This window comes from Cucumis melo, chromosome 4 (assembly GCF_025177605.1).
Source record: "Cucumis melo cultivar AY chromosome 4, USDA_Cmelo_AY_1.0, whole genome shotgun sequence".
Lineage (NCBI taxonomy): Eukaryota > Viridiplantae > Streptophyta > Magnoliopsida > Cucurbitales > Cucurbitaceae > Cucumis > Cucumis melo.
Window position 1 is genome coordinate 743,017 of NC_066860.1, and position 27,381 is coordinate 770,397.

The 27,381-nt window shown below is 34.1% G+C and overlaps 5 protein-coding genes across 10 annotated transcripts; all 5 read left to right on the forward strand.

The window, feature by feature from the left end:
• The first annotated feature begins 220 nt into the window (after nucleotides 1-220).
• On the forward strand, nucleotides 221-8,266 carry LOC103503502 (phragmoplastin DRP1E-like). 2 transcript variants are annotated; one of them, XM_008467703.3, is made up of 16 exons: nucleotides 221-441; nucleotides 534-597; nucleotides 1,164-1,271; nucleotides 2,477-2,578; nucleotides 3,714-3,764; nucleotides 3,844-3,905; nucleotides 4,354-4,444; nucleotides 4,550-4,614; nucleotides 4,851-5,045; nucleotides 5,147-5,266; nucleotides 5,341-5,411; nucleotides 5,748-5,973; nucleotides 6,213-6,263; nucleotides 6,352-6,723; nucleotides 6,831-6,966; nucleotides 8,128-8,266. In XM_008467703.3, the coding sequence occupies exons 1-15, from the start codon at nucleotides 301-303 to the stop codon at nucleotides 6,954-6,956; spliced, it is 1,845 nt and encodes a 614-aa protein (XP_008465925.2). In that variant the 5' UTR covers nucleotides 221-300; the 3' UTR covers nucleotides 6,957-6,966; nucleotides 8,128-8,266. The 2 variants fall into 2 exon arrangements, with proteins under 2 accessions (XP_008465925.2, XP_008465924.2); XM_008467702.3 differs by lacking the exon at nucleotides 8,128-8,266 and having other exon boundaries at nucleotides 6,831-7,182.
• Nucleotides 8,267-10,670: 2,404 nt separating this feature from the next.
• On the forward strand, nucleotides 10,671-13,188 carry LOC103503501 (expansin-like B1). The gene is made up of 5 exons (XM_017048036.2): nucleotides 10,671-10,899; nucleotides 11,533-11,639; nucleotides 11,760-11,938; nucleotides 12,237-12,369; nucleotides 12,678-13,188. The coding sequence occupies exons 1-5, from the start codon at nucleotides 10,752-10,754 to the stop codon at nucleotides 12,876-12,878; spliced, it is 768 nt and encodes a 255-aa protein (XP_016903525.1). The 5' UTR covers nucleotides 10,671-10,751; the 3' UTR covers nucleotides 12,879-13,188.
• An 838-nt stretch (nucleotides 13,189-14,026) lies between these two features.
• LOC103503503 (transcription factor MAMYB) lies at nucleotides 14,027-16,696 on the forward strand. Its single transcript, XM_008467705.3, has 2 exons — nucleotides 14,027-15,017; nucleotides 15,153-16,696. The coding sequence occupies exon 1, from the start codon at nucleotides 14,053-14,055 to the stop codon at nucleotides 14,980-14,982; it is 930 nt and encodes a 309-aa protein (XP_008465927.2). The 5' UTR covers nucleotides 14,027-14,052; the 3' UTR covers nucleotides 14,983-15,017; nucleotides 15,153-16,696.
• On the forward strand, nucleotides 16,109-16,696 carry LOC103503504 (uncharacterized). The gene has a single exon (XM_008467706.3). It carries the CDS (start codon nucleotides 16,226-16,228, stop codon nucleotides 16,523-16,525), a length of 300 nt encoding a protein of 99 aa, XP_008465928.1. The 5' UTR covers nucleotides 16,109-16,225; the 3' UTR covers nucleotides 16,526-16,696.
• A 1,850-nt stretch (nucleotides 16,697-18,546) lies between these two features.
• LOC103503505 (uncharacterized) lies at nucleotides 18,547-25,964 on the forward strand. Of its 5 annotated transcripts, none has more exons than XR_540846.3 (11): nucleotides 18,547-19,205; nucleotides 19,871-19,998; nucleotides 20,094-20,165; nucleotides 20,360-20,505; nucleotides 20,595-20,709; nucleotides 20,795-20,875; nucleotides 21,407-21,544; nucleotides 22,170-22,257; nucleotides 23,237-23,362; nucleotides 23,493-23,584; nucleotides 25,664-25,809. XR_540846.3 is itself a non-coding variant. In XM_008467708.3 (10 exons), the coding sequence occupies exons 1-10, from the start codon at nucleotides 18,920-18,922 to the stop codon at nucleotides 23,513-23,515; spliced, it is 1,203 nt and encodes a 400-aa protein (XP_008465930.2). In that variant the 5' UTR covers nucleotides 18,547-18,919; the 3' UTR covers nucleotides 23,516-23,904. The 5 variants fall into 5 exon arrangements, 2 of the variants coding, with proteins under 2 accessions (XP_008465930.2, XP_008465929.2); XR_001764755.2 differs by lacking the exon at nucleotides 25,664-25,809 and adding an exon at nucleotides 25,022-25,288; XR_540845.3 differs by lacking the exon at nucleotides 25,664-25,809 and adding an exon at nucleotides 23,766-23,957.
• Nucleotides 25,965-27,381: the final 1,417 nt, after the last annotated feature.

The window sequence follows — 27,381 nt, forward strand, 5'->3', positions numbered from 1 at the left end:
TTTCATTATTCTTTTTGATAATGAAGAGAGTTACGAAAGTCGAATCCCATAAAAACCGTTGTTGAATCGTGTCACCGTTGAAATCGTTCAACATTTCCTCTCCCAACGCTGATATTCCCTATATATATATATATAATATATATATATATACACGAGAATATGGCTATGCTTTTGTTCTTCAACGTTTTCTCGTTCTTCATTCTCATCATACACGCTTTCTTTTCCCTCATTTTCTCTCATGCTGCCATTTCAACTTCTTCTTCTTCTACTTCTCTAGTACATAACGCTCAATTTGGCGCAATGGCTGCCATGGAGTCCTTGATCGCCCTTGTTAACCGTATTCAGAGAGCTTGTACTGTTCTTGGTGATTACGGCGGTGAGTACTCTGCTTTGCCTACTATTTGGGAGACTCTTCCGTCTGTTGTTGTCGTCGGCGGTCAGGTAATTTTTGCTTTGACTTTTATAGATGCCTTTTGTTGCATGCGAGGTTTTATTTATTTATTTATTTTGTTTGTGTTTGGTTGGAAATGTAGAGCTCTGGAAAATCATCGGTGTTGGAGAGCATTGTTGGTCGTGATTTTCTTCCCAGGGGATCAGGTTAGTCAGGGATGTAGTGGTGGTTCTAGTTTTGTTGTTTTTCTTTTTCTAGAAAGTGGTAAAATGATTAACGTTGTGTTTCGAGATGGTTTTTGCTTTGTTTCGGATGGATTTCTGTTAAATATCTGTATCGACGTCGAAGTGTGGAGTTGCGGAAGAAACGTCAGATTGAGATTTACTATTAATTTGAGTCTGTAATGGAGAAGGAAAAGCAACAAAATTATAGAAGACCTTGCGTAAATAATTTAATTGATTTAGTCACGTGGCATGTGTTCAGTGTTAAAAGTTAGTCCAAGAACTTCTACTATCAGTGACTTGAAGAATCTATATTCTGGAGGGAATGCTAGAAGTTTGCCCGGGATGTTACGTTCAATTAAATTAGAACTTACTATTTTCGAGAGGATAGTAATATCTCGCTGAACTTCTGAACGGACAAAATCCCTTCTAATCAATCGCATTCTTCGAATTTCTACTGCCTAGCAGTTACCAAAGATTAAGAATATCCGTCGACGGTCCTACTCTTCCTTAATTATTTAAACCCACCAACCGATAATTTTATTTTCCAGGAATTGTTACGCGGAGGCCTCTAGTTTTGCAGCTCCAGAAGGTTGAACCAGGAAGAGAGGAGTATGCAGAATTTCTTCATCTGCCTAAGAAAAAATTTACTGATTTCTGTACGGTATTTTGTTTTTTTTAATACTATAAAATGTCTCTTTCTGTATTTTTAGACAATAAAATATCCTCTAGTTGGTCAGAAAAGTTCTCCGTCTCTTGCTTTCTGTTTCATATTTAGCTTCAGAGTGCTTCCTGTTACGCCATTTCCATTACTTGAGAGGAAATATTTACTCTAGATTTGTAGTTACTAGTTACTAAAGAATTTTATCATCATCATCATCATCGTTATTTATAATCTTTAGCAGCTTTTCAATAAAAAGAGAAAAAAATTTAAGGTTAATAAATTGAAGTATACAATTGAAATGTTGGTGAGAGAAGTGTCTGTTGTGTATTACCTAAGAAGCATACAAAATTTAGTTTCGCTAGCATGCCTTTGTTGGACACATGTCCGGCACTTGTTGGACATGTATTGGACACTTAATGAATGTGTTAGACACTAGTTATACAAAGTCAATATGGGTCCAACATTGGTTGAGCATGTGTCATACACTTGATTTTGAATTGAGCAAAATGCATTGAACTCATTTTTTAAGCATATAACTGCATCGACTTTGAATTTTTTTCGTATATAAATGGATATTTATATTTTTAGAAATGTATATTTTAATAAATGTGTCATCGTTGTGTCTTGTATCCATATCTATGCTTCTTACTACAATTTCTTCCCTAACAAATGTTACCTTTACTAATAAAACCACAAGTTTTTCACATTCTCATAAATGCCAGGTAAAAACGGCAATCAAACAGATTAATGGAAACATATTAAGATCCAAAGTCATGTGCACAAAGTCATGGTATAGGCTATCATGGTAGTTCTGAAGTCTCTAGGAGTCTCTACCTATTTAGCTATCGAATTGGATTATTGTTGTACTTATCTGTCCTCCAAACTCCGAATACACCTACACTGGCTAGGTATTCCTTTACTTCTCCACTTATATCTCTCACCATCTTGCATCACAATCAAAGTTGAATGAGAAAAGGCTGCTTTTAAATTCAACAGGTATTGGGTTGTCTTTTTAGATACATACACAAAGTTCTGTTTGAAATGTCTCCAACATAATTGAAATGAAAGATGCAATACTTCCTAAGTTTACAAAGCTGAATGTTATGATGTATATCTTATCATGCTTTCCATTATAGAATCAGTAAAATTATCTAGATACCTTGTCTGGCATTATTATCAACTTCTATTAGTTTTTTGCAGCGTTGGTTAGGAAGGAAATAGAAGATGAAACTGATAGCTTGACTGGGAGGTTAAAACAAATTTCTCCTGTTCCAATTCATCTCAGTATCTACTCTCCAAATGGTAATAAATCTAGATTTATGTTGTGGTTCTCATTATTCAATAATATCTGCTTTTTGTATGTTCAGTGATTCTTCCTGTTTTCTCTTCACTAGTTTCTTACCTTGCTTACTTGTACCGATGATCATTAGCTTTTGCTTTCATTGTAGCTAAACACATTATACATTGAAACGTGTTCTTCATATTATGCCATATTTTTAAATTTGATTAGTGATAAATGTTCCTACATAATTCAATGAAAACTCTGTGAAACCTCCAATTAAGAACGTGTACTTGAGGAAGAAACAAGGAACAATTGGTTAGAAGGCTCTGATGAATTGGGGTGGGGACCAGTCTGGTTAAGATTTATTAAGGGTTTTTGCAAGGCTGAGAGGTGGGAATCTTTCTGGAGTGAGTGTTGTCACCACAGGAGAGAATCAGCTCCATCGAATAGCGGCGGATTGTTCTTAAAGTTTCCCTGCTGTCCTTTTTCTTCTTGATTATCTTTCCTTGTAATTAGATACTCTGTCTTTTGGGAACTTCATTATGGAGGGTGAAGTCCTCTGTTTTTCAATTCTTGGGATCTTTCTGGTTGCAGGTTTAGATACCTAGCAGAATCATAATCTTAGGATAGATGCTGCGTTTCTGTTTCCTCTGACCTACATCTTAAAGACTTCGCTGCCACGTTTCTTGGATAAATATATAATTCCAAAAAAGGCTTGTGCTTGGTTTGCCTATTTGATTCATAGAATATAATTGCAGGGTTCTTCCTCTTAATGAGGTTAATCAATATTATTCACTCTCACACATCAGGTGCTGCTCTTCTGATTGTCTCAACTCCAGTATTTTTTTTTCTTCATAGTTTTGGTTTGACAAGATTGCATAGTTTGACAAAAAACTGATCTATATGTAGGATAGGTATTCTGTTTCTGATGACTTTGTCATTCATGTCAAAGAATTAGCTGTCTCTTTTTCAGGATAGTTTTAATTTCTTATTTTTGTATTGTGGTAATGATTGCTTTGCTCATGTATATCATCATATGGATATCTTTTGCATTTTTTTTCATGGATGAAGCTAATCTATATTATTATGTAACCAATTCTGTGTGTTAACTGATGATTAAAATCTTTTGGTTTCTTAATGTTAATCTGATTGCAGTGGTCAATTTGACACTCATAGATTTGCCTGGTTTAACAAAGGTTGCTGTAGGTAAGCTTCCATCATTTCATCCTAAATAATTATAAAATAACATAATAAGTTCCATCGTTAATAAATTTATCTGATGCAGAAGGACAGCCTGACAGCATCGTTCAAGATATTGAATCAATGGTCCGGACTTATATCGAGCAGGTAAGGAAGTATCTTTTACTAAAAAACTTTAGTTGCCAGTTAATGGAGTTACTTCATTGGGGTTATAATAAATTAAATTAGCCTGAAAGTTATGCGTGCTGGCCTGTCTCAATCAAAATCTTATAGAAAAATAGAAAATGGAGTTGATGTAAACAGAGATTTATTACTTTTTCGGCAATTTTTTGCTCCATTTCCTCCTTTAATTGTAGAAGACCTTAATTTTAGAAGAGGATATTGAAATAATGAGTTGGTTGAAATCAGTTAAGTTGATATCCCAATTCAACGATCCTTCCTTGAACAAGTTGCAGCTCTCATTACATTAATGGACTTTGCGTCTAACTAAATAAAGATATAAACGAGAGAAAAGCTAGTAGAATGTTTATTTGAATTTTTCAGCAAGCAGAAATTTCCTGATCTGTTTATGGATAAATTAAATTCTTAACTGCAGCAAAACTGCATAATTTTGGCCATAACTCCGGCTAATCAAGATATTGCAACATCTGATGCTATTAAGCTTTCTCGAGAGGTTGATTCCACAGGCATGTTCTTTTGCTGTTGGCTCCATTTATGAATGAATTATGCAGCCTTATATACAAGTTATAATGCATGTTTATATCTGTTTTCTCTCTCTATTATTTCCTTAGGTGAAAGGACATTTGGGGTATTGACAAAGCTTGATTTGATGGATAATGGAACAAATGCTTTGGAGGTAAGATCTAGTTCTTTTTATGTGTTCAGTTCTATATTTTAGTCTACACTTGCCCATTAAATGATGCCACTTAATTAAAACGTGATTCATTGAGATTGCTCCCTTGATGTTATTTCAAAACGGTTTAAAATAATATCAAGCACTGCATGCATTGATGGATAACTTTGTGATCCTCAATTCCTCTGTTTCCGCATCCCTTTTCTTTCCTCACGCTTCCTCAAAATTGCTCTTTGAAGGTTCTTGATGGAAGGTCCTATCGGCTTCAACACCCTTGGGTTGGAGTTGTCAACCGTTCTCAAGCTGATATCAATAAGAATATTGATATGATTACCGCTCGACGAAGGGAACGTGAATTCTTTGCTTCTAGTGTTGACTACAAACACTTGGCTGGTACAATGGGGTCAGAGTATCTGGCGAAACTCCTGTCAAAGGTTAAGCTGAGATGCATTAACTGCTTACTCTGTCGTTAGTTCAGTATTCACTTAATTCCTATTGGCATCATAAATAACAGTCTCAAATGGTATGATTTCAGCACCTAGAGTCTCAGATAAAGACATGTATGCCTGGCATTGCATCGTTAATTAACAAAAGCATTGATGAAATTGAAGCAGAGCTTGATCAACTTGGGAAGCCTGTTTCTGTGGACTCTGGGGTAATCGTTTATTTCTTGTTCAATAACTAATTTGTTTCTCTATTAACTAAATTTGTTCGGTTGACATATAATAGGCTCAATTGTATACCATCCTAGAGCTTTGCCGTGCATTTGACCTGGTGTTCAAGGAGCATCTCCATGGGGGGTATATACTATGCTTTTTCTATTGAATTTTTATCAGCAAAATCTTGTAACCGTTGTTTGATTTTCAATATGTACGTATTTACCAGGAATTTCATTGTTCATTGATGCGCAGGTTTGTCAATGACATTATGCGTGTGTGTTTTTTGTTGAGCATGTTTCTCTTATCATTTGTATGAAGTGCTAATTTTTTTATAGCTGTCAGGCTTTTGGATTGAAGTCCAAGTTAACATTACTCGTAAAAGGCTTACTTTAGATTTGATGTTTTCTTCAACTACACAGCTGGATTTGGATTATGCTTAGTTGTGTTTTCACATAACTATTTTTCTCTTAATCTCAGACGACCTGGTGGTGACCGGATATATAGTGTTTTTGATAATCAGCTTCCTCATGCTTTGAGAAAGCTTCCTTTTGATCGGTATCTCTCACTGCAAAATGTGAGAAAAGTAATATCGGAGGCCGATGGATACCAACCCCATCTGATTGCACCTGAGCATGGGTATCGGCGCCTTATTGAAGGAGCAGTTAATTATTTTAGACGTCCGGCTGAAGCTTCAGTTGATGCTGTAAGTGCCACCTGTTTTTCCCATGCCATATTTTCCTAATGATATGAGCTGTTTATTGTTATAGTTCGACTATGCAATGGACAAACGTCCTTTAATTAATGTTGTATAGTGTATTTGTTGTATTCTATCTAAATATACCTTGTAATTAGGTGTACGTAATGCAGTGGATTATTCGAGCTAAATCAAACATTCATTGATTTTTAATCTTGTTATGAAAATTTTCCATCTGGTACTTTCAGGTTCATTTCATTTTGAAGGAACTCGTTAGAAGATCAATGGCAGAAACTCAGGTTCAATTAAAAAAATATTACATTTTGATAATGCTAAACTAAAGTAGGAATTTAGGATTGTCTGAGCTAAATTCTTCAAATGGAACAGGAGCTGAAGCGCTTTCCCACTCTCCAAGCTGAAGTTTCAAGAGCTGCAAACGAAGCGTTAGAGAGATTTCGAGAAGATAGCAAAAAGACAACCTTGCGTTTGGTTGACATGGAATCCTCCTACCTAACAGTAGACTTCTTTCGAAAGCTCCAACAGGAAGATGAAAAGGGAGGAACCCCACCATCTACAGCTACCACAGACCGGTACACTGAGGCGCATTTTCACCGGATAGCATTAAATATTTCTTCATATATCAGGATGGTGTCTGAGACTCTGAGGAACACCATTCCAAAGTCTGTTGTTCATTGTCAAGTTAGGGAAGCAAAGCGATCTATATTAGATTACTTTTATGTGCAATTGGGACAAATGGAGGTATTGAACTTATAGCTGACAATCTACTTTTGTTCACTTGTAAAGACATTTTCATGTTTCGCTCGCAATTCACTGAATTATTTGTCTACTACTTGATTCTTTTGTAGGGCAATCAACTTGCAGCTCTTCTGGGTGAAGATCCTGAATTGATTGAAAGGAGAAAGCAATGTGTCAAAAGGCTTGAACTACATAAATCAGCAAGGAATGAGATTGACTCAGTCTCATGGTTCTGAAAACACAATGGTATGGATTTTATGGTAAACTTTTGCTCCCTTAGTTTGCTATTATATGAGTATAAAGCTCTTAATCTAAGTTTTCCCCCATTGATCTTGATTTTTCTTAGATTAGGTCCCTTTTTCTGGCAAGGCTCTGATTTTTGCATTGTCCTTCCTTTTTTCCCCAAGCCTTTTTTGTTTCCCTTAACTTTTGATTAATATCAATTCAAGTAATTCATCAATTTTTTCCAACTTAAAGATTGACGTAGAAGGGTGCACTACAGAAGGAAGGAAAATTATCATATCCTTACACCACAACTAGATACAGTGTGTACAATAATAATGTTCAAACTTAAAGGTAAGCGAGCCAGATGGTATAATAAGATTTATAAATTGACATAACATAGAACATAGAAAAAATCTCAAAAGTTTGTAGAGATTCAAAAGGTAGTCAAGACACTTTTATAATAAAACATTGTCTTGAAGACAATTATTGGCTTTGCATAGGCTGCAAGCAAACTATAGCAATCTGCTCGGCAAGATACAATCACTGGTTCTATTAATACTAAAAATTTTAACTACTTGGATTTGACAAAGAGCTCTTGGCTACTTGCTCTCAACTTAACCCAAGATCCAAAGAACGAAAGTGGAAAACTCTTCGACTTGAAGTGGGATTCTATAGAGGAAGAAAATCTTGCTATTTATATGCTAGCATTTGCTAACTCAATTAAGTTGTTATTTGACCAAAAGCATACATAACTCATTCAAATTTAACTTTCACATATGTTAAATTTGTACATAAAACGTCATCGAATTTGATGGTTTTAACCCAATTTAAAGTTTCTAACCAGAAATTAAATCTTTTATGTTTCAATGTTCAATAAGATTTCACTTTCTTTCCCTACGATATAAATGTCCAATATTCCATACCTCTCCCTGAGATTATTCATTTTGGAACTTATGTTGCCTTTCCTTTTCCTTTCTTGGTGGGTGGCTTTGCTTTTTCAATAAGTTTTGATGGGGAATGTCCAAATGTCAATGCATTTAGCCTGGCTGCTGTCAGCTTTTTTCCCCTTCACCACTTGATATATCCTGCTGAATTTCCTAACTAGTTTTTTTTTTTTTTTTTTTTTTTTTTTTTTTTTGGGAGGCTGTACTTTGAGAACTATTTGATTTCATTTTTTAATAGGGAAAATGGTGTGTGATTTTGAAAACTCAAGGTTTAAAACCATGCATTACTGGAAGGCTGAAAAGGTAATTTTCCTTTTAATATGCCATCAAATGTCTAAATTTAGTTTTTTAATTTTTTTAAGGTCATTTTCATTAAATTTTGAAAGCAGTCCCCACCACTAGTTTAGTGCTAACTGCTAAGAAAGGAAAAAGAAACCGATTACCAAACAAGTCTTCAATTGGAATTTGAGAAACATTTATTTGGCTCAAGTTTGGTGTAAATTTTCTGACTATTAGTGAGGACTACGGTAATATGTTTTTATTGAAAATTTTAACCTAACATATATATGAACTTCTTAGCGAATTGATCTGATGTTAGAACTCAAAAAGATTGTGACCATAGCAAGCATTGGGTGGGATGGGATAAACTATTTAGAGAATGGATTCCATGTCATGAATAATGATGATTTTCCCAAGTCTTAGCCTTTTTTGGTTTCTTCTATTGTAAATCTATGTCGGCGCGAAAGTTGTTTGGCGTCCTTTACTAGCCATTTGTCAATTGTCAACTACCATAATTCCATATTGCTCAATTAAATATAAAAGGGTCAATCTTGGACTTCGCCATAGAAGGGAAGGCTGCTCATTTCTTCCTAAAACCTAGAGCTGATCAAAATTCAATGAACACATTCTTGCATCTCTTGGAAATAAGTTTCTTAGAAAGTATCAAGGGGTCTTTTCTCTTTCTTTTAGATATTGTTCGCCTTGGCACAGTTGAACGTGAACTTCCTAAAGAAAAGTCGGGTAGGAGTTTTGAACCTTAGAACTCGTAGAAATGAAGATAAGTCAATTATTTTTGACTTTTGTTTAATTTGATCATTTTGTGAGAGATAATTGTACTGTTGACTCAAAATTTGGTCTCTCGTGCCTGGGAGTTAGGATCTCACTCCCTCTTAGTTATCGTTCCTTATATTTTTCTATTTTTCTCTTTCGTTATGATTAAATGCTAGTGTCTTTTCCTCTCACAAGAACAAGAAACAATGGATGTGGGAGTGAAACAAGAACAAGAGCTAGAGCATGAATATATGAGCTCGTTTACTCCAATTAGGACATCACGACATGTTATATAAAATTAGTTTCTAAATATGATATGGATAGATTATTTGTACAAAAATCTCAAATATAATAACTTGTTTATTCCCTGACTATTACGTCATTCAAGCTTAAACCGTATGGAATTTTGTTGCTTGAAAGGTGTGCATCCTGGCGCAATGGCATAGGTCAAAGATGATTGCATTCATAGTAATGATACCAAACACAAACTTCGGATAGATAATAGATTTGCTTCAACTTTTTTATCTAGTGGAAACCAAACTGACTTTCATTGATACACAATGTGAAAAGACAAAGAGATGCTCCGATATGGCATTTGACCAACACCTTGTCAGTGAAAATCCACCAAACCTTTTTCTATTTTGAGGCAAACAAATTCAATTGGGTATTTTCTTATTAAGAAAACCATCGAATATATTTTCAGTGTAAGATCAAGTTAGGTGACTCAATGACTTGGTTCAATTCTATCTGTCGTCATCAAATAATTACAACCATAGGCTAAACTTATCTTAAACTCTCAAACTTTGCACGCTCTTGATATCAACAGTTTCGAAGATGGTGCCCCAAAAAGATGCTTTTTTTTTATAGGTGAAAGAGAAAGATCTTAATCTTAATTAATTTACATTATATTCAATTCAAATGACCCAATTATATGACCTAGTTTGAACTTCAATTATGCCTAATACATGTTTAACCTTGTAGTATTTAAATTACCTTTTCTTTTAGACATGCTTATTCGTAATATTCACTATTATTTAACATTTGGATTATCAATATTATTGGAAGGAAAATGGTGATTTCATTACCAATATCTTAACTTTTTCTTTTTTCTTTTTTCTTTTTACACTATTATGTTTTTTAAAATTTGGAATTATTATCCTTAACATTTTTTAAATGTTTCAAATTCACCAAGTCATCGTCAAAGTTGAAACTTGTTTGAATATTGGATAAGAAAGTTGATGTGGTAGAGGTGGCTATGATGCTTGTCTAGATTATATTCAATAGAAGAAAGTTTTTATTGTAACAGATTTTTACAAGTTTTTGGGTAGGTTTAAAATGAAGGACTAAGTTTCGTAATTTCAAGAACGTTTTTCATAACGTTAGCATACCATGTTATATATATTTATATGTTTATATGCCAACTTTTCCCTTTTGATGATTACAATCACTAACAACAGAAATAAAAAAGGGAGAAGAAAACTAATAATCTAAGCTGATAAAGTGGTCTTTGTTTCTCGTCCAACAACACACACAAAAATGAATACAAATGAACCATATAATAAAAGGGTGGAGATATGGAAAAGGCTAAAAAGACTAATTAACAGAATTCCACTAAGCATTTTTAAAAATTACATTCAAATTGTTTTATATAAAAAAATGTACAACGAAAGCTAAAGGAAATTGGATAGGGATAACCCAAATTTCACTATAAATACTTCAATAACACTGCCCGATTTCAATTCATCTCCACGTCTTCTTCTTTCATCTTTCTTCAATAACATCCTAAAAGCTTGTGTGTGCTGCTTTTTTATCATGGCTCTCTCTTCTTTCTCTTCTGTTTTTGTTTTTGCAATAACTTTGCTTCTCATGCTAAGGCTTTCAGAGAGTGCCACATGTAATGATTGTTTCACACGCTCTCGAGCCTCTCATTACCCTAACTCGGAGGAGCAAGGAACAGATCGTAAGTGCTCTCTCTTAGTCTCATATTAGTTAAATTGCAAGTGTTAGTACTTCAAATTTCAAGCTCGTGTCAATTGGGTCTTTAAACTTTTAATCCTGTGTTTAATAAGTTGGTGAACTTATAAAAGCATAATAGATGATCGAATTTTTATTATTTTGTTATAAGTTGATTTGTAAATTTTTAAAAAGTATTTGATCGGTGAAATCATTTATTTGAAAAAAGAATCAATATTGGACATAAAAAGTGAAAGTTACAGTATACTTACTAAAAGTTCGGTTAGATACAAAATTGAAAATTTTCTAAAATTTAGAAACAAATTAAACAATTGGATAACCATTTTATTTTTTAATTTTAAGTTTTTTTCCTTTCTACTTACCCCAGCTTTCATTTTTCTTAAAAGGATATTAGAAATCTAAAAACAAAAACATATTAAAAATTCATTTTTTAAAAGAACTAAAAAACCCAACATAGCAAAATATTAAATAACAATAAAAATAAAAATAATGTTTAGAAGCTTAATTTTCAAAAACTAAAATTAAAAAAAAAAACCAAACTAGTTATTTAGTTAATTATAATTATTTCTCTCAACACGACACCCTTTGCATTATGTCCTTCAATTTAATTTAATTTTAGATGGAGCATGTGGGTATGGAACTTTTGGAGCAACGATTAACGATGGAGATGTTGCAACTGCCTCTGATCTTTACAGAAATGGCCTTGGTTGTGGAGCTTGTTACCAGGTGATCAAATATCAAATAATATTCAATATTAATATAATCTACAAAAATTTAATTAATCTTTTTTTCAAAAGGAAAGTAATGTTAATATATTGTGTTGGGAATATTAATTATATTGAACAGATAAGGTGCATAGACAGTGAATTGTGCTCAGAGAAAGGAACAATGGTGGTGATAACAGATCAAGGCTCAGGTCCTGGCGATTTTATTATGAGCCGAAGAGCCTATGCTGGGTTGGCTCAAACCCCTTATGCTGCTGTCTCTTTGATGGCCCTTGGTGTCATTGACATTGAATACAAACGGTTAGATTTTCTATACTACCTCGACAATTTTTAAGCACAAAAAATCGACACTTTAGAAATATATCTACTATCGAATTATATTTAAGGTCGTATTTATTTTAAGAGACGAAACATAATCTATCTATGGTAATCTAAAAAATGAACTCTATTTTATTTCGTTTGTTGTTGTTTACATATGTTTCAAAATTGTAATGAGTCATAGCTGATATCGATAGTCCAAAAAGTTTTCTGATATAGTTAGAATAATGGCTGCTTATTTATCCTAAACCCCCTATTTTTGTTGTTTTATGTGGAACAGAGTGGCTTGCAGTTACCCAAACAAAAACATAACAATAAAGATTGATGAGAATAGCGATGCTCCTCATTACTTGGCCTTTGTCATAAGGTTTCAACAAGGAAAAAATGACATCACAGCAGTTCAACTTTGTGAGGTATCTACTTCAACATTATGCTCCTTGTATCATCATCGTCTATGCATATTTAGTAATTATTTCATTTTTAGTTTTTGAAAGTAGTATGTGTTTGTTTTGTCAGAAGCTTTTTACGATGGTTTTCATCTTTCTTAAAGTAACAAAACAATTGTATTCAGAACAATTGAAAATACTCTAGAAGATATTTCACAACGTTTACAAGCTTAACTTTTGACAACGTTGACAAATAAGACCTAAACTATTTAATCTCGAGTTCCATGAATTCAAAGTTACCAAATCGTAAACTATAATTCGTATAAAATTTGCAGACGAAAAACTTCGTGTGCAAGTTATTAGATCGAAGCTACGGTACTGTATGGACGACAACATCGCCACCGAGGGGACCGTTGTCATTGAGAATGTTGCTGACAAATGAGGAGGGAGACGAGCAGTGGATTGTCCCCATTAATGATATTCCTCGTGATTGGAAGGCTGGAGATATCTACGACACTGGAGTTCAAGTTAATTAAATTCATCATTCCATATTATATTTATAGAAATTTTTCTTCATGTTTTTATTTTAAAATTTTCTTATAGTTATTTTGATCGGAAATAAATGTCTCACTAGATGAAAAATTAAAATTCTTCTTGTTTTTGTTTGATTGTAGTTTCCCTTTTTTACTTTTGTTGTTTTTTTTTTTTTTTTTTTTTTTTTTTTTTTTTTTTGTTTTGAAATTGGAATATTTGGCTAAGTTGTATTGAATCATGTGTAATCATTCTATTATTTGGTTGAGTGTATGTAATTTTTTCAAGCATGTAATAAAACTAAATATTCGAGTTTTTTCTGTGTAAGACCTACGTCGAATTTTAATTTTCATGTTTACTTTTAACCTAAAATTATATAGTTTCGATTTGATATTAGAGTTGACATCAAATTCATTTATTTCTCACAACATACATCGATAAGTTTATGATAGACTATGTCGTTGATAAATTATCTATTTAATATAAATCTATCAACAATAAAGTCTAAAACTTCGTTGTATTTGCAATTTTTTTTTAATGTTTTTATATATGCTAATATTTCGATTTTGATTGGTATATTTGCAATTATCCCTAAAAATTACAAACGATACTCAAAAGCCTCAATCCAAACACGGGCTTGCGATGGGTTACATTACGACCTCCTAATATATAAACAACTACTTAATTATTAATTAACTATGTTGTTAGAGTGAACTTAGCCAACGATAGTTGACTTGGACTTAAACTATAGGGATAATTGCAAATCTAACTATTAGATACAACCTATTGGTGTATATATCAATATTTTTAAAAAATTGTAAATATAACAAAATTTGACAGAATCTATTAACAACAAGAGTCTAACCAATAACCAATAGATCAAATATTAGCTATATTTACGATTTTTTATAAATATTACTATATTGATCGTAATTGTTCTTAAAATTTGTCATCTAATGTAATCTTGGCCCATGTAAATTGACTTGAATTTTTAAGTATAAGGACAAATAAGGCTTTAAAATTAAATTGTTATTTTTAGCAAAGTTTAAAAAGGGTTATTATTATTGGTATTTTTTCAAAAATATCCTCCAATCGTAGAAACTACGTCGTTTGGATTTAGCCGCAGACCTATAAAAGGCTCAATGGTCAAACTTTCTCTCCTTCAGCTCTGAACTGAAAATGGAGTTCCTGGACGAAGATGCGAAGCCCAGGTTCCTCTTCCACTCTCGCGCCAATCCATCTCCGGCGATGGAGCTCCAATCAGATTCTCAGTCCACCAAACTCTTTCTCTCAATCACCGTCGTAATCTCTTCCATTTTTCTCGTTCTCTCAATCGTATTCGTCCAATTCGAACCCTTCAGATCCCTTTTCATCTGGCTTTCTCTCTCCCTTCTCGTCGGCCCTTTTGCCCCCATTTCCCTCACCGGTGGCGACATTCGTGTCGGTCGAGGTCCGATCCTCGAAATCCCCGACGAAGAACTCGAAGTAGAAGACGATTCGAAGAAGAAACCCGTTCAAAAGCGCTCAAAAGCGCGTAGATCTAACGATGAAATCGCCGTTGCTTCAATCGTAGTCGCTGAAAAATCCTCTGCGAAAATTGATAACAGGAATGGAGTAGGTCATCAGAGTAACAAAAATGGAGTCGATTTTGCGATTGAGGAAGCGGAATGGGACGATGCGGAATTAGGGTTTTTGAAGAAGCAATTAGCGAAACATCCTGTGGGGAAACCGAGACGGTGGGAGATAATTGCTGAGGCGTTTGGTGGAAGGCATAAAGTGGAGAATGTGATTAAAATGGCTAAGGAAATGGGAGAGAAGAAATTAGGCGATGAGGATTCGTATGCTCAATTTCTGAAGAATAGGAAACCAATGGATAAGAGAATTGAGAACGTCAATGAAGAAGCCCCCACGGCCGCCGTCGCCGGAGGTTGGAGTTCAGGTGAAGACATTGCATTGCTTAATGCTTTGAAGGCATTTCCAAAGGATTCAGCGATGAGATGGGAGAAAATCGCAGCTGCAGTTCCGGGGAAGACCAAGGCAGCTTGTATGAAGAGAGTTGGGGAATTGAAAAGGGATTTTCGAAATTCTAAAGCTGGTAATGAAATTTGAGGGAATAGATATGGAGTTTATCAAAGATCAAAGAGGTAATAGAAATTATTGAATTTGTCTAATTTTTCTTTCCCTTCCCCTCTTACACATTTGATTGGTTATATATCAAGTTTTTGCAATTTGCTTACCATTTTCATTTTCTTTGGTGATTGATTGGATGGATCTGCTAGCGTTTTGATGCCAAGGAATACCATGCTCTTTCTTTTGTTTAGAATATTGTTCCATGAAAACTGCTCAATTGGTAAGTTTCAAATATAAAGAAATTGATTAGAGAGGTACATCCTAATCCTAATCTTGTTATAATTAAATATGATTAGCTCAATAATCAGTTGGTTTTAGGCTTATTTTGATTGCTTTCGGCCTATTTCGCTCAAAATCACCCACAATACAATCCAAACCTTTGTATTCTCACAGGATAATTTAAATTCATTTTTGAGTAGCTTAAAACACACTTATAAAAATACATTAAAATTGTTTAAAACACACTTATTTTAAAATATTTTGGGTAGCTTTCATGATTTTTTAAATTGAATATTTAAAAATGTAATCTGAATACACTATTATACTCGAGACTTTTTGGTTAGTAAAAAATTGTCAAGTAAGAATCTATAGTTAATTTTATGGATATACATTAATAAATTAAATTTCTTAATAATTAATATTAAATAAGATAAAATCTTTTAAAATTATTTTAATTATAAAATAATATGAACTTTTAATAAGGTTAAAATAGTAAGAAAAGAAACAATTCTATATATATTTTTTTTAACTCTCCTGATCATGAATACCACCAGTTAACGCTCTTTTATGAACAAAAATAGGCATCTATTGCATTCACTTAGAGTATTTTTTAGCACAAAATACTAATAATTTCTCTCTAAATGGGTAAATCACAAAAACCATCCCTAAAGTAGGACTATAGTCTATAGTGATAATTACACCTTCAATCTCTCAAAAATAATAAACTCCTAATTCCTAAACTTCTAAACGAATGAGATTGCCATAACTGAACTACAAGAATATTATGTAATCTATACAATTATTTAAGGGGAAGTAGGGAATAAGTTTGAGGGGTTGAAATGGAATGTTCCGGATTAAAGACATCAGCGTCACACGTCAGAAGAAACGCACCGTTCCGACGTTACGTTACGTCCAAAGCTTTTTATCCACTTTCAATCAAACTCCTATTTCATTTCCAAAACCCTAAACCATTCTTCACTCCATCTCCCGCGAATTCTCCCCGATGGGTCTCCTTTCATGGTGGAAAGGCCAATCTCCGCCATCCGATTCCACTTCCAAGCCGCCGCAGCCTCCTTCCAAGAATCTCTCTCAGCCTGCCGAAGTCCCCGGCCTGAATGGCGCCCTCGAAGTCCCCCGACCAGCTGCCTCCGTCACCGTCTTTGAGTTCGGCTCTGTCACCGCTTCCTCCGATAAGGTCACTCTCGCCGGTTACTGCCCTGTCTCAGACGACTTCGAGCCCTGCCGCTGGGAGATTATGCCGGCAAGCGGCTCCGATGCGCCTCTTTTTCGCATCGTCTTCTGAGGATGCTTGAGAATGTAAGTTAAATTCAAAGTTTATAAACGATTATTCTAGCAGAGAGAGCTTTGTGAATTACGACTTCGTTGAGGAGACTTTGGATTTTTCCTTTCGCATATAATTGACTTTTCTTTTTTAGTTGTCTTATGAAATTGTTCCATTTTCTGCTGTCCACAATCCGTAATCTACTGCATTTGCGTTTGCATTCGCATTTCTGTTGGTAGTAGAAATTGATTTGTTCATCTTTTGAGTTATAGATTTGGAGCAACTGAGTCTTTATCCTGGTTTCTTAATTTAGGACAGGTTTAGAGTTCGAGCATGCTCGGGTAAGTTATTTTACAATAGTTAATGGTTAAAATAACTTATCATTTTTAAATCACTCTGAACCATGTTATCAATCCTTCCAAACCAATGGGATAATATGAAAACTACATTTTTAAATGTAAAATTTTCATCCAGTATATGATTGGTGTGCCTAAGATTCTTGTTTGTTTTTGTTCTTTTTATTAATATCTGAGCGTTCGGGTCATGGATTGACTTTTTATCACTAGACCCGACCCATAATTCTTGCTTGTGACCCATAATTCTTGCTTGTGAAACCCAAGTTCTCCTCTCCTCAATGAAATCTTTCCTTTCTATGTGAGAAAGAATCTTCTAGTAAGTGAATTCTGACCCGACTTCGAAATTTAGATTTAGTACTTGATGTTTTTGCCATCTTACAAAAGATATATTCTCGTCGAGCTACCTACTTGTTTTGATCAATTTTTAACTGCAAGCTTTGTTCTTCCTCGATACTTAACTTTATATTATACTTGAAGGAAGGCGCACCTCGTTAGTATTGGTATCAATTATTGATTCTAATCATTTATATTACTATACATTTATTTGAATATAGTATCGATTCATCAATGCATTTTTTCTCTAATTCGACATTGCAGGAATAACATTAGAGTTACTTTGTGTTTAAGACTATTAATATCTCTTCTGTTAGGTGATCAGAATCTAACAACCCAATAGGTTTTTCACTTTACATCATATGTAATTTGAGTGGTAAGATCAGACCATTTATTTATTTCAAAATAATGTCTTTTTTTTTTCTTGTAACAACCCTTGATTCTAAAGCAAAATGACATTTTGAATTTTCTGCATATTTATTAACAAGTTTTTCTTTGAAAAGAATTAGCATAATCACGTTAAGCAAAAAAGAAAAATTGGTTGATAACACAGATTAACTTTTCTCAAAACTTGATTTAGGGTAGAATCGAGTTAAAATTTGAATATAAATTTTCTCGCGAAATTTGTACCGATTGCTTGTGATGAAGAATGGTCTTTTGTTAGTCTAGTGTGAAGTCCTATTGTCCATATACGAGTGTGTTCAGCCGTCAACAAGCCACTCGTATCATCATCTTGATTTCCAATCCTTTTTTTTTTCTTTTGTTTTGGAGTATTCTTTCAATCTTGGTCAATGTAATACCTCTACGATCCTCAATCTCAATGGTAGTTAAGTTTCTCGATCCTGATCCTCGACGCACATTAATGATTTTCGATCTCGTTCCATATTTCGCTTGCAAGTCAAATAACAGTTTTGTGAAATTGGTCTGAAAGATACTCTCCTCAGTTTTCAATTCTAACATGAGCTAAAAGTGCTTATCTTCTATCTTCAATGTTAACAATTAAGTTTTACTTTTTCTCACTTTTAAAGTTAGATTTAAAAAGTTTCTTTCTAATTATGTTTAATTTAAAAAAATCCTTTATAATTATTTTAAAAAATGTATTCTTATTTGAACATTTTTTTAAAAAAACTACTTAAAAGGAAAAGTGAATTTAGGTAAAATTTTGTTTGGTTTGTTATATACTAAAAAGTTATATATATAATTTCAAATTATAATAAAAGAATATGTTCCTGAAGATTCTGATAGGAGTACGATAGATCATCTAGATGATGGTCGGGGACTTTGTGTAAAATAATAATAAGAGGTTGATAATAAATATGGTTGAACGTCAATCCACCTTAAAAACGAAGAGCGAAACTTGATCAACAATGCCAAAAATAGTCAACAAAAGTAAGTCAATAATAGTCACCGAAAAAGGACCAACAAAAATTAGGAAGCTTGAGGATGGTATTCAAATTTCATTTCTATTTTAGGCGGTTATTATAAAAGATATCCAAACACATAAATTGAAGTTAAAATTTAAAACATCAATCTGTGACACGTTCGAGACCTAAGCTTAAATAAAAATTAAACCTATAAACTAGAGATTAAACTCTGTAACTTTCTCAATATACTTTTGGCCATTCTTAAGAAAATCACATATAACCATTCGAAAACCAAAAGCAAAGGAAAGAAGACTGCTCTGCTGGGGAGAGAAGGCAGCCTGAAGAACTAACTACGTTGATCGATGTCTTCAACTCCGAAGAAGCGAACCAAAGTCAAGCGTAATCCTAATTCCGATGTCGGTTCTGGCGTCGATTCCTCTGTTTCATCTTCTTCGTTGTTGCTGAAGTCTATGAAGGAACCGCCTCGCGATTTCTTTCCCTCGAAGGATGATCTTGCTGCGCTGATTACTGTACTTATCATCGCCAGCTTGGTTTTTGTGAGCTGTAACTTCTTCGTATCTAGACTTTCAAGTCGCCATCCGGTCCCTTTTTGTGATACCGACGCTGATTCTTTGGATTTGCTTTCTGGTAAGTCTTGGCATTGTTTTGTTTCTTGTGTTTATGTGTTTGGTGTTTTAGAAAATCGGAGATGAGGAAATTTGAAATGAAAATTTTCAATGATTTATAGTGTTTGTTTGTTCTTTATGAAGTAATGTTATTCATAACTAAGATGCATATTTTCGCTCACTTTTGCACATTTGTATTTAGTTTTTCTTTCTTTCTTTTGCCAACAATGATTTCCAGTCGCATGAAATGAATGTTTTAAGGACAATGTCGCCATGAGGTAGTACATTTTGTTAAGCTGAAACTTGGAAGTAACTGGCTTGGGCGGCTAGAGAATCAAATTGCCGCTGCTTGTTTATGTCAATTTCTAGCCGTTTTATCGTGAAAAGGAAATTAAATCTTCATCTGTCATGTTATCTTGAGGTGATATACAATTAGAAGTTATTCTGTCTCTTCTTTGTTCTGATTTCATTGATTTTTTTTTTCTGTAAATACCTAAAGGCCCTTTTCTTTTTACCCTAATGTTTGCCTTTTATAACATTCTGTTTGTGTTATTTATATTCTCCGAGTTGAATGTAAAAGCGATGTAACTACTTTCATTTGGAGCGATCTGTTGGTATTCATTATTTTGGTTCCCATTTGATGGTTCCATACTTCTTACCAAAATCATGTAATGTAACTAATTTCAGATGTTTGTGAGCCTTGTCCAAGGCATGGAGAATGCCGTGATGGTAAGTTGGAATGCCTTCATGGTTATAGAAAGCATGGAAGGTTGTGTATAGAAGATGGAGTAATCAATGAAGCAGTTAATAAACTTGTACGTATAGAGATTTTTTCTCTTGTAGCTGGAATCCTCTTTGTCCATTTTTTATTTGTCAGACTCAAATTTCACAATTTGTCTCATTCTTGCAGTCAGAATGGCTAGAATCTCACCTCTGTGAATCAAATGCTAAGTTCTTATGCGATGGAATTGGGATAGTTTGGGTTTGTTATCTTGATGTCCCTATCAAAGTTTTACTTTTGTATTTATTTCCTCCTATAAGTCTTTCTAGCCTTGCCCCTTTTGGTTTGTTGTTTCTATTTCTCTCGACGAATGAATTTCTTTCTATTAATTGTTAGATTTAATGGCTGAAATTTAGTTGCAGCTTTGAATTGAAAGGACCGAGTATTTTTGCTAGGTTAAAGAGAATGATATATGGGATGATCTAGATGGTAAAGAGCTGGTGGAAAGTATTGGCTCTGACAACACTACCCTTATGTATGCAAAGAGCAAGGCGTTGGAAACTATTGGTGGGTTACTTCAGACACGACAAAATTCTTTTGGGTATGCCCTTCAATATTTTGTATGAAACTTGAAGTTTAGTGGAAACAGTGTATCATTTGATTGAATTTCTTTGCATCCTCCTTGTGTAGGATCAAGGAATTGAAATGCCCAGATCTGCTAGCTGAAAGTTACAAGCCTTTTACTTGCCGTATTCGTCACTGGGTTTTGCAGCATGCTTTTGTTGTTTTGCCAGTTTTCTTACTGGTATTCTACTCTACAAGGGAGCTTTGAACTGATTAGGTTTTAGTTGCAATATGTTGAAGCTAGTTGATGACATTGAGATGTACAGCTTGTGGGATGCACATGGTTACTGTGGAAACTTTACCGAAGACAAAACCTAACAAATAGAGCTGAAGATCTGTACAACCAGGTATAATGACCTTTTTTATTTTACTTTCTGAGTAATAATTTTTCTTTGTCGGTTTTGCCTTGTCTTTGTTTGTTCCTATTTCAAGCTGAAATTTTGTCCTCAAAACATGCATTATCTGATTAACTTTGTTAACATACTACATAGGTTGCAAATAAAAGACCTCTCCACAGATGAACCTTAGAATAGTAAACAATTCTTAGCTGGATCTCCCTTCTTCAAAGGGGTCTTTTCTGGGCTGGTTCTTTTTTATGCCCTTGTATTCTTTCCTTTTTTCCCCTCCATGAAAGCTGAAAAACAAACAAATGAATTTTAGTTTTTTTTTTTTTTTTTTTGGTGAGGCAAGATAAGAAACCATGCTTTCGACATTAGAGGCATGAAACCCATTTATCTTTATTTCCTTGAAGTTTTTGTTTTGTATTATTGAGAATGTCTTCTACTGTCAAGAAAATAGGAGTGTAAATATTTTGCAAGTACAAATTCATTTGTGTAGATTTTTGCATTTTAGCGGTACTCTCTCTGTTTTCCTCACAGGTTTGCGAAATACTTGAGGAAAATGCTTTAACATCAACTAGAAACAGCGATCAATGTGAATCATGGGTTGTTGCTTCTAGGTTACGTGACCATCTTCTTTTGCCACGAGAGAGGAAGAATCCTTTGTTATGGAAGAAGGTATCATGTCCCTCTTTGACTCTCATTTTGTCTTATTTTATTTTTAATTAATAATATCTCACCTTAGAGGTAAAGAACAATTTGACTTGCTTCTTAAGAGCTATCAAGTCATAAATTATTTCATCATCTTGTTTTGTATTGCATTATAGTTTTTTAGTGCTAAACATTTATCTGAAATAACAATCTGATTGGTGGAGTTCTGAATGTTTGGGCTTCAAAGTTTGCTACACTACGTAGGTCGTTTAAATTCATTGAAACCTAACTAAAACTTGTTGTATTTTTTCATACCATAACTTTTGATGACATAATTTCTCAATTCATTACGAGATTTATTCTGTTAAGTAGGTTCTATTTGGATGTGGCAATGACTAAAATTTTTAAATGAAGTAAATTATGCAACCCTATGCTTTGCTAATGAACTAAATGAATAAGGAGACCACACATTCTGCTTGCCCTCTCCACATGGCAATTTACAATCACTTCATTCTTGATGCTTTCCCTTGTACTTTTCGACCAGCACAAGGTCAATAAATTTTATTTATTATTATTTTTTAGATAACTTTAATTGACATTTTATAAGTTCGTTTTCATGAATAAATCTTGACAATTTATTCATTATATGTAGGTAGAGGAGTTGGTTCAGGAAGACTCACGAATAGATCGTTACCCAAGACTAGTTAAGGGTGATGGAAAAGAAGTATGGGAATGGCAAGGTATGAAAATAGTACCCTTTCCTTTATTTCTCTTTCTACCTCATATAGAATGGAACATTCTCATCTATAAATGAAATTGTGGTGAGTGGATGAAGAATTTGACAATGCAGAAAACACACGGCTGCCAACATGAATTTAGCATAGTGGTTAAGGGCTTGAGGTATCCTTACTTTCTCCAAGAGGTTCTAGGCTTGAACCTTCAACCCCACATGAGATGAAATCTTAAAAACTCGTATCTTTCCAAATTATGAGGTGTGGCAAATCCTAATTAGTGAATCTTTATACAGACAAACATTTTTAAGTCACGTTTACTGTAGTGGAGATTAGTACTGAATTTCCAACCGGATTTGGGTTATTGTTAAATATTTAAAAATATCAATGATGAGGACTAAAATAGGTTTTCACAATGCTTGATACACTAAAACATAACATTTCAAGTCAAGAGTTAAGAACAGAATATCAAAAACAAGGAACGAAAAACCAATATATTTGGAAGGTCAAAGTCCAAAATAGGAGTAAACTAATCTATTTAAGCTGAGAAGCACTAAAAGGAATGTTGGAGGCTCAATGTGCCAGTAAGATGAGCCTTTGCATCTGGTTGAGGGAATGGTGTTATTCTGCTATCTCTTTCTAGGAGTGAGCATGATAGACCGAGAAGCCTAGTCAATTGACCAAAATCAACCAAACTGAAGGTGGTTTGGTTGGAGATGAGGAGGGATTCGGTCAGTGTCAGTTTGGAAAAAAATCCAAACCGATGACATTTTAAGAAAATTTCAAAAGCTTAAAATGACCTAAACCGACTGATTGACTAAACAATGGTCGGTTTGTACTCTTTTATGGTGGGAGTCGGTTTGAACATTTACTAAACTAACTATAGTCAGTTTGGTGACAATTTGGTCGAAAAACTGATTCTACCAATGCTCACCCATATCTCTTTCCATCTCCCCTACATTCTAATGTCCATGTTCCTGTTGAACAGTGGAAGGCTCTTTGAGCTCGTCAAAGAAAAAGAAACTGGCCAGCAAATCCAATTCCGCCAGCAAATCCAATTTCTCGAAGGCAATAGGAGTAAATCCTGACCCAATGTATCATAAAATAGAAAACGGTGAGTCATGAAATTATCTTTTACACGAAAAGATATGCTTGTTCCAGTTACAATTTGTTTTTTCCTTTTTGCTCCATCATTGTCATCCAATCAACTTCTTGACTTTGAAATATAATTAAACCACATGCAGACCCAAAGCCAGTAGTTTTGTGACATGGCGCTTTCGGGTACAAGTTAAGAAATGGAATAGAAGCTTAATAGGAAAAAGAATCATCAGAACAGGTAACAAGTTTAGCAATTAACATTCAAAGTCCGTAATTATTATGCTTTTGCTGTGTTGTATGGCTGCCATGAATTATTGAGCGAAGTATTTGCTTAAGGGCGTGTAAACTACTTCCGTGGCGGCGTATTTGTAAGGTAGAAGGTACTGTAATGTATCATTATTCCCTTTTGCTTCTTTCAGGACCATTTTGCCCCACCCACCTTGAGAAAGGCCATTTTTGAGAACTTTGTTTGAGTGTGCGGTTCAAAAGTTGTTTCTAAAGAGCTGTCTTTTTGTGGATTAATATTTTGAAGGGAGACAATCAATCTATATTCTTAAACTTTGGAGATTGTATTACTTAAAACATCAAACTAATAGTTCTATTTGGAAAAACTCGGAGTATGGTTAACACAAAGTCAAATTTATGGATAGATCCATCCAGCATACATGCGCCTGATCCTTTTAGGAGTGTAAAGATTTCAAAGAATAATAATTATTGAGGAGGATAAATTCTTTCCAAATCAGATAATATTCCCATTGATGAAGAGGTCGATCTATAGAATAAAGTTCCACTTCCAGTTGATAGGTTACCCCATTTTTGTCTAGGATCACTTAGCTTTTCACTAAAAAAAGCTTGGCAGTCTTTGGACAGAACTGCTCCAATTCCTATGCCATTAGCATCTGCCACTAGTTCAAATGGTTCAGAAAAATTAGGTAAGCCAAAACTGGAGGTGACACCAACTTGGATTTAAGAGAATTAAAACTATCTAAAGTCTGATTCCAGCTTCTTTTTAGAACTGTTTGTTAAAAGAGCAACTATAGTGTTAAAATTTCTGGTAAATTTTGTGATAGAAAGAGGCAAGACCAAGGAAAGATTGGAGTTTGGACCTTTTAAACTGAAAATGGATGGGATAGTCCTTGATTGCTTTAGTTTTTAAGGATTAGCTAGTATCTGCTCTTGAGATACAGTCGGTCATAAAAGTGCACTTCTTGAAGTTAAAAGCTGTACTCGAGTTTTTAAATTAAGGACTTTTTGAATGAAAAGAGTGGAGGATCCAACTTGTTTCAAATATATACGTACATACATACATATATAAATATATATAAAGTTGATAGTAATAGTACTTTAGGTTCGGTGGTTATTTTGGAGTCTAGAAAATTTCTAGATCTTTCGCTGAGTTGTTGAAAATCTGCAGAAAAGAACTTGGAAATCAATATCCGGTCCCTTGGAAAGCACAAAGTTAGATTGATAAACAAAGGCTTAATTGGAAAAATAGCAGTTTTGAAAAAAAAATTAGGGAAAGGGGCACTTTTGAAAATCATTAGATAAATAGGGTTGTTTTTTCTTTTTCTTATTAGATAAAGAGTGCTAATGTGATTGATTTACCATTTTCATACGATTGGCTAGTGGGGTTTACATAATCTTCATGCAATTTCACTCTTTGCTCATCTATTAGATTGCATTATCTGACTACCGATTTGGAAGCGGTCCCAATACTTTATTACGTTTATGGAACATAGTTGAACAAGTGTCATAAGTGGAGTCAATTTTTTAGATTATCATCGATTCATTAATGTTTCTTCGGGAAAGAACATGGTGTAACTTCATTTGAGTCATGAAGATTCAATTGTAATTGAGCATACTTCATGAATTGATTATGAAACCATGGTATGCACTTATTGAATGCCGGAAAAATCGAACCAAACATAAATTTTTTGTCAAACCTTGTCATATTCTTTTATTTTGCATTTTTTGCAATAAACTTTGATTTCGAATATAACACCATATCATGGTTCATTTTTTATTTGTTCAATTTTCTCATTTTTCTATTAAAACCTGAAAATTCAACTTTTAAAACGAACTTGAAACTTCTCTGGGTGAAACAAACAATGAAAAAACTGAATAGTCTTAACGAAAAGATATGTGTTTATTTTTTAAGCGATTGGACAGAAGAGATGTATTTTCTTTCCTCTCTTTTTTGACCTAGACAATTGAAAAAGGATGGTTTCTCTTTCTTTTCTTGGAAGAAAATTGAAAAGGATAGTTGAGTTTTGGTGGGACGAAAAGCTAAAATGTTTGAGCATTTTGTAATGTATAGAAGAGTTTGAGAAGAAAGATGACAAAGTGATCTATAACCGAGCACTGTTGCCAAAGATACGCTCACCTGCCTGTGATCTTTCGTGGGCCCCATTCTCTTCCTCTTTGTGGCAGACAACTTTACTATGTCGTCGCGCTGGACCAATCCAAACTTGCCTTCATGTACCTCCCGGTCATCTTATCCAATGGCTTTTCACCTTATTATCTCTACTTTTCTTTACAAACAAAAATTATGATTCATTTCCAACAATTATATATAAGAACTAGAAATTGAATTAATGTATTTTTTTTCTTAGAAATTTCCTTCAAGGTGCATTTTCATTTTTTTTTCTTTTTCCTTCATGATTTCTGATTAAAAGTTGATTAAAAATATATTATTATTTTATTTTTAAGTATACAAGAGAAAAGCTAACAGAGACTTGTCTCAGCAAACTAACAAATCTCATTAAGTATCAAGAAACCAAACAAATTGTTGATAATCGCTCTACTATTTTCAACTCAATAATCTCCTCCATGAAGGACTTCACAACAATAAAATTAATGTTCTCCCTCTTTATCAAATGTATTGTTGTCAAACTATTTGACCCCACTTTGATTAGAACTCATTAGCGGTGGTCCACACCTTCACGAGTAAAGATCATATTCTCCACGCACGTGCCAACACCCCATGCCTCTGAGCCACCCTTTATGATCCCACAAAACCTACTCCAAAGCCATGGTCCCATCCCCTTTCGTCGCTAGCCGTCTTTACTAAGAGCAAGACAATAGGAGGGAGAGTAAGTCGTATGCGAGAAACCCTAACCTTTGTCTACACATATTATGATCGAGGTCTTACTTCATCCTCCACCACTAGCACATGCCTTTTGAAACTCGTCAACGAAACCTTGAATGAGATCTACAAGAAAAGGCAGCGAGACACCACCTCCACGAATCACCACATGGTTGATTATGCAAGGTTCAGGTCGGCCACAACACCACGAGCAACATATGTACTGATATCCTCGTGACCCCATCACGTGGAACATAAGCAACATTACATACAAAAGGAACACTCCAAACATTCCTAGCCTCTCTATAGTTCTAGAGTAGGTGGTGCAGTACTGAAGTCTTAAAGCTAAGCCACCAATGCCTTGGGAGATGATGATGACCCCTCACCTCTTGCACCCAACCAAAACTCAGTCTTTGTCCACCTTCATTCAAAAACACAGTTTTTATGTATCATTCCCTCTTAAGACCATTCCTTAGCTATTGGTAAGAGCAAATTTGTATTATCCTCCGGACAACAATGCCTAATTGGGTCACGTAAGATTATTGCATTGTCTCACTTTTGTCAACGAAGATTTAACCAACAACCTAAGACTTGTTCACTTACTGAGGCATTGGATTGGTTGGTAATTTGATGATATTGAAAACTTAACTTAGTTTTTGAAAACATTAGTAGAAAGTGTACAACAGAACATAAAATAAATTCATTGACAGATGTTAATAATAAAACAATAATTAAATGATTAAATGATCAAATCAATTCAAAACCATTAAAGAAAAGAATAGAAATGAGGCGGATAAAAACATTAGCATAAGGCCAACTAAGTCATCAGACTCTTCGATTTAATCAATAGATATTCAATGAGTGGATTTGCTTTAATGAGTACTCTTCGGAGTGTTGTTAGCAAACAAAAGACAACCCTAACCTCAACTATAGCCACTAATTTTTTTAAA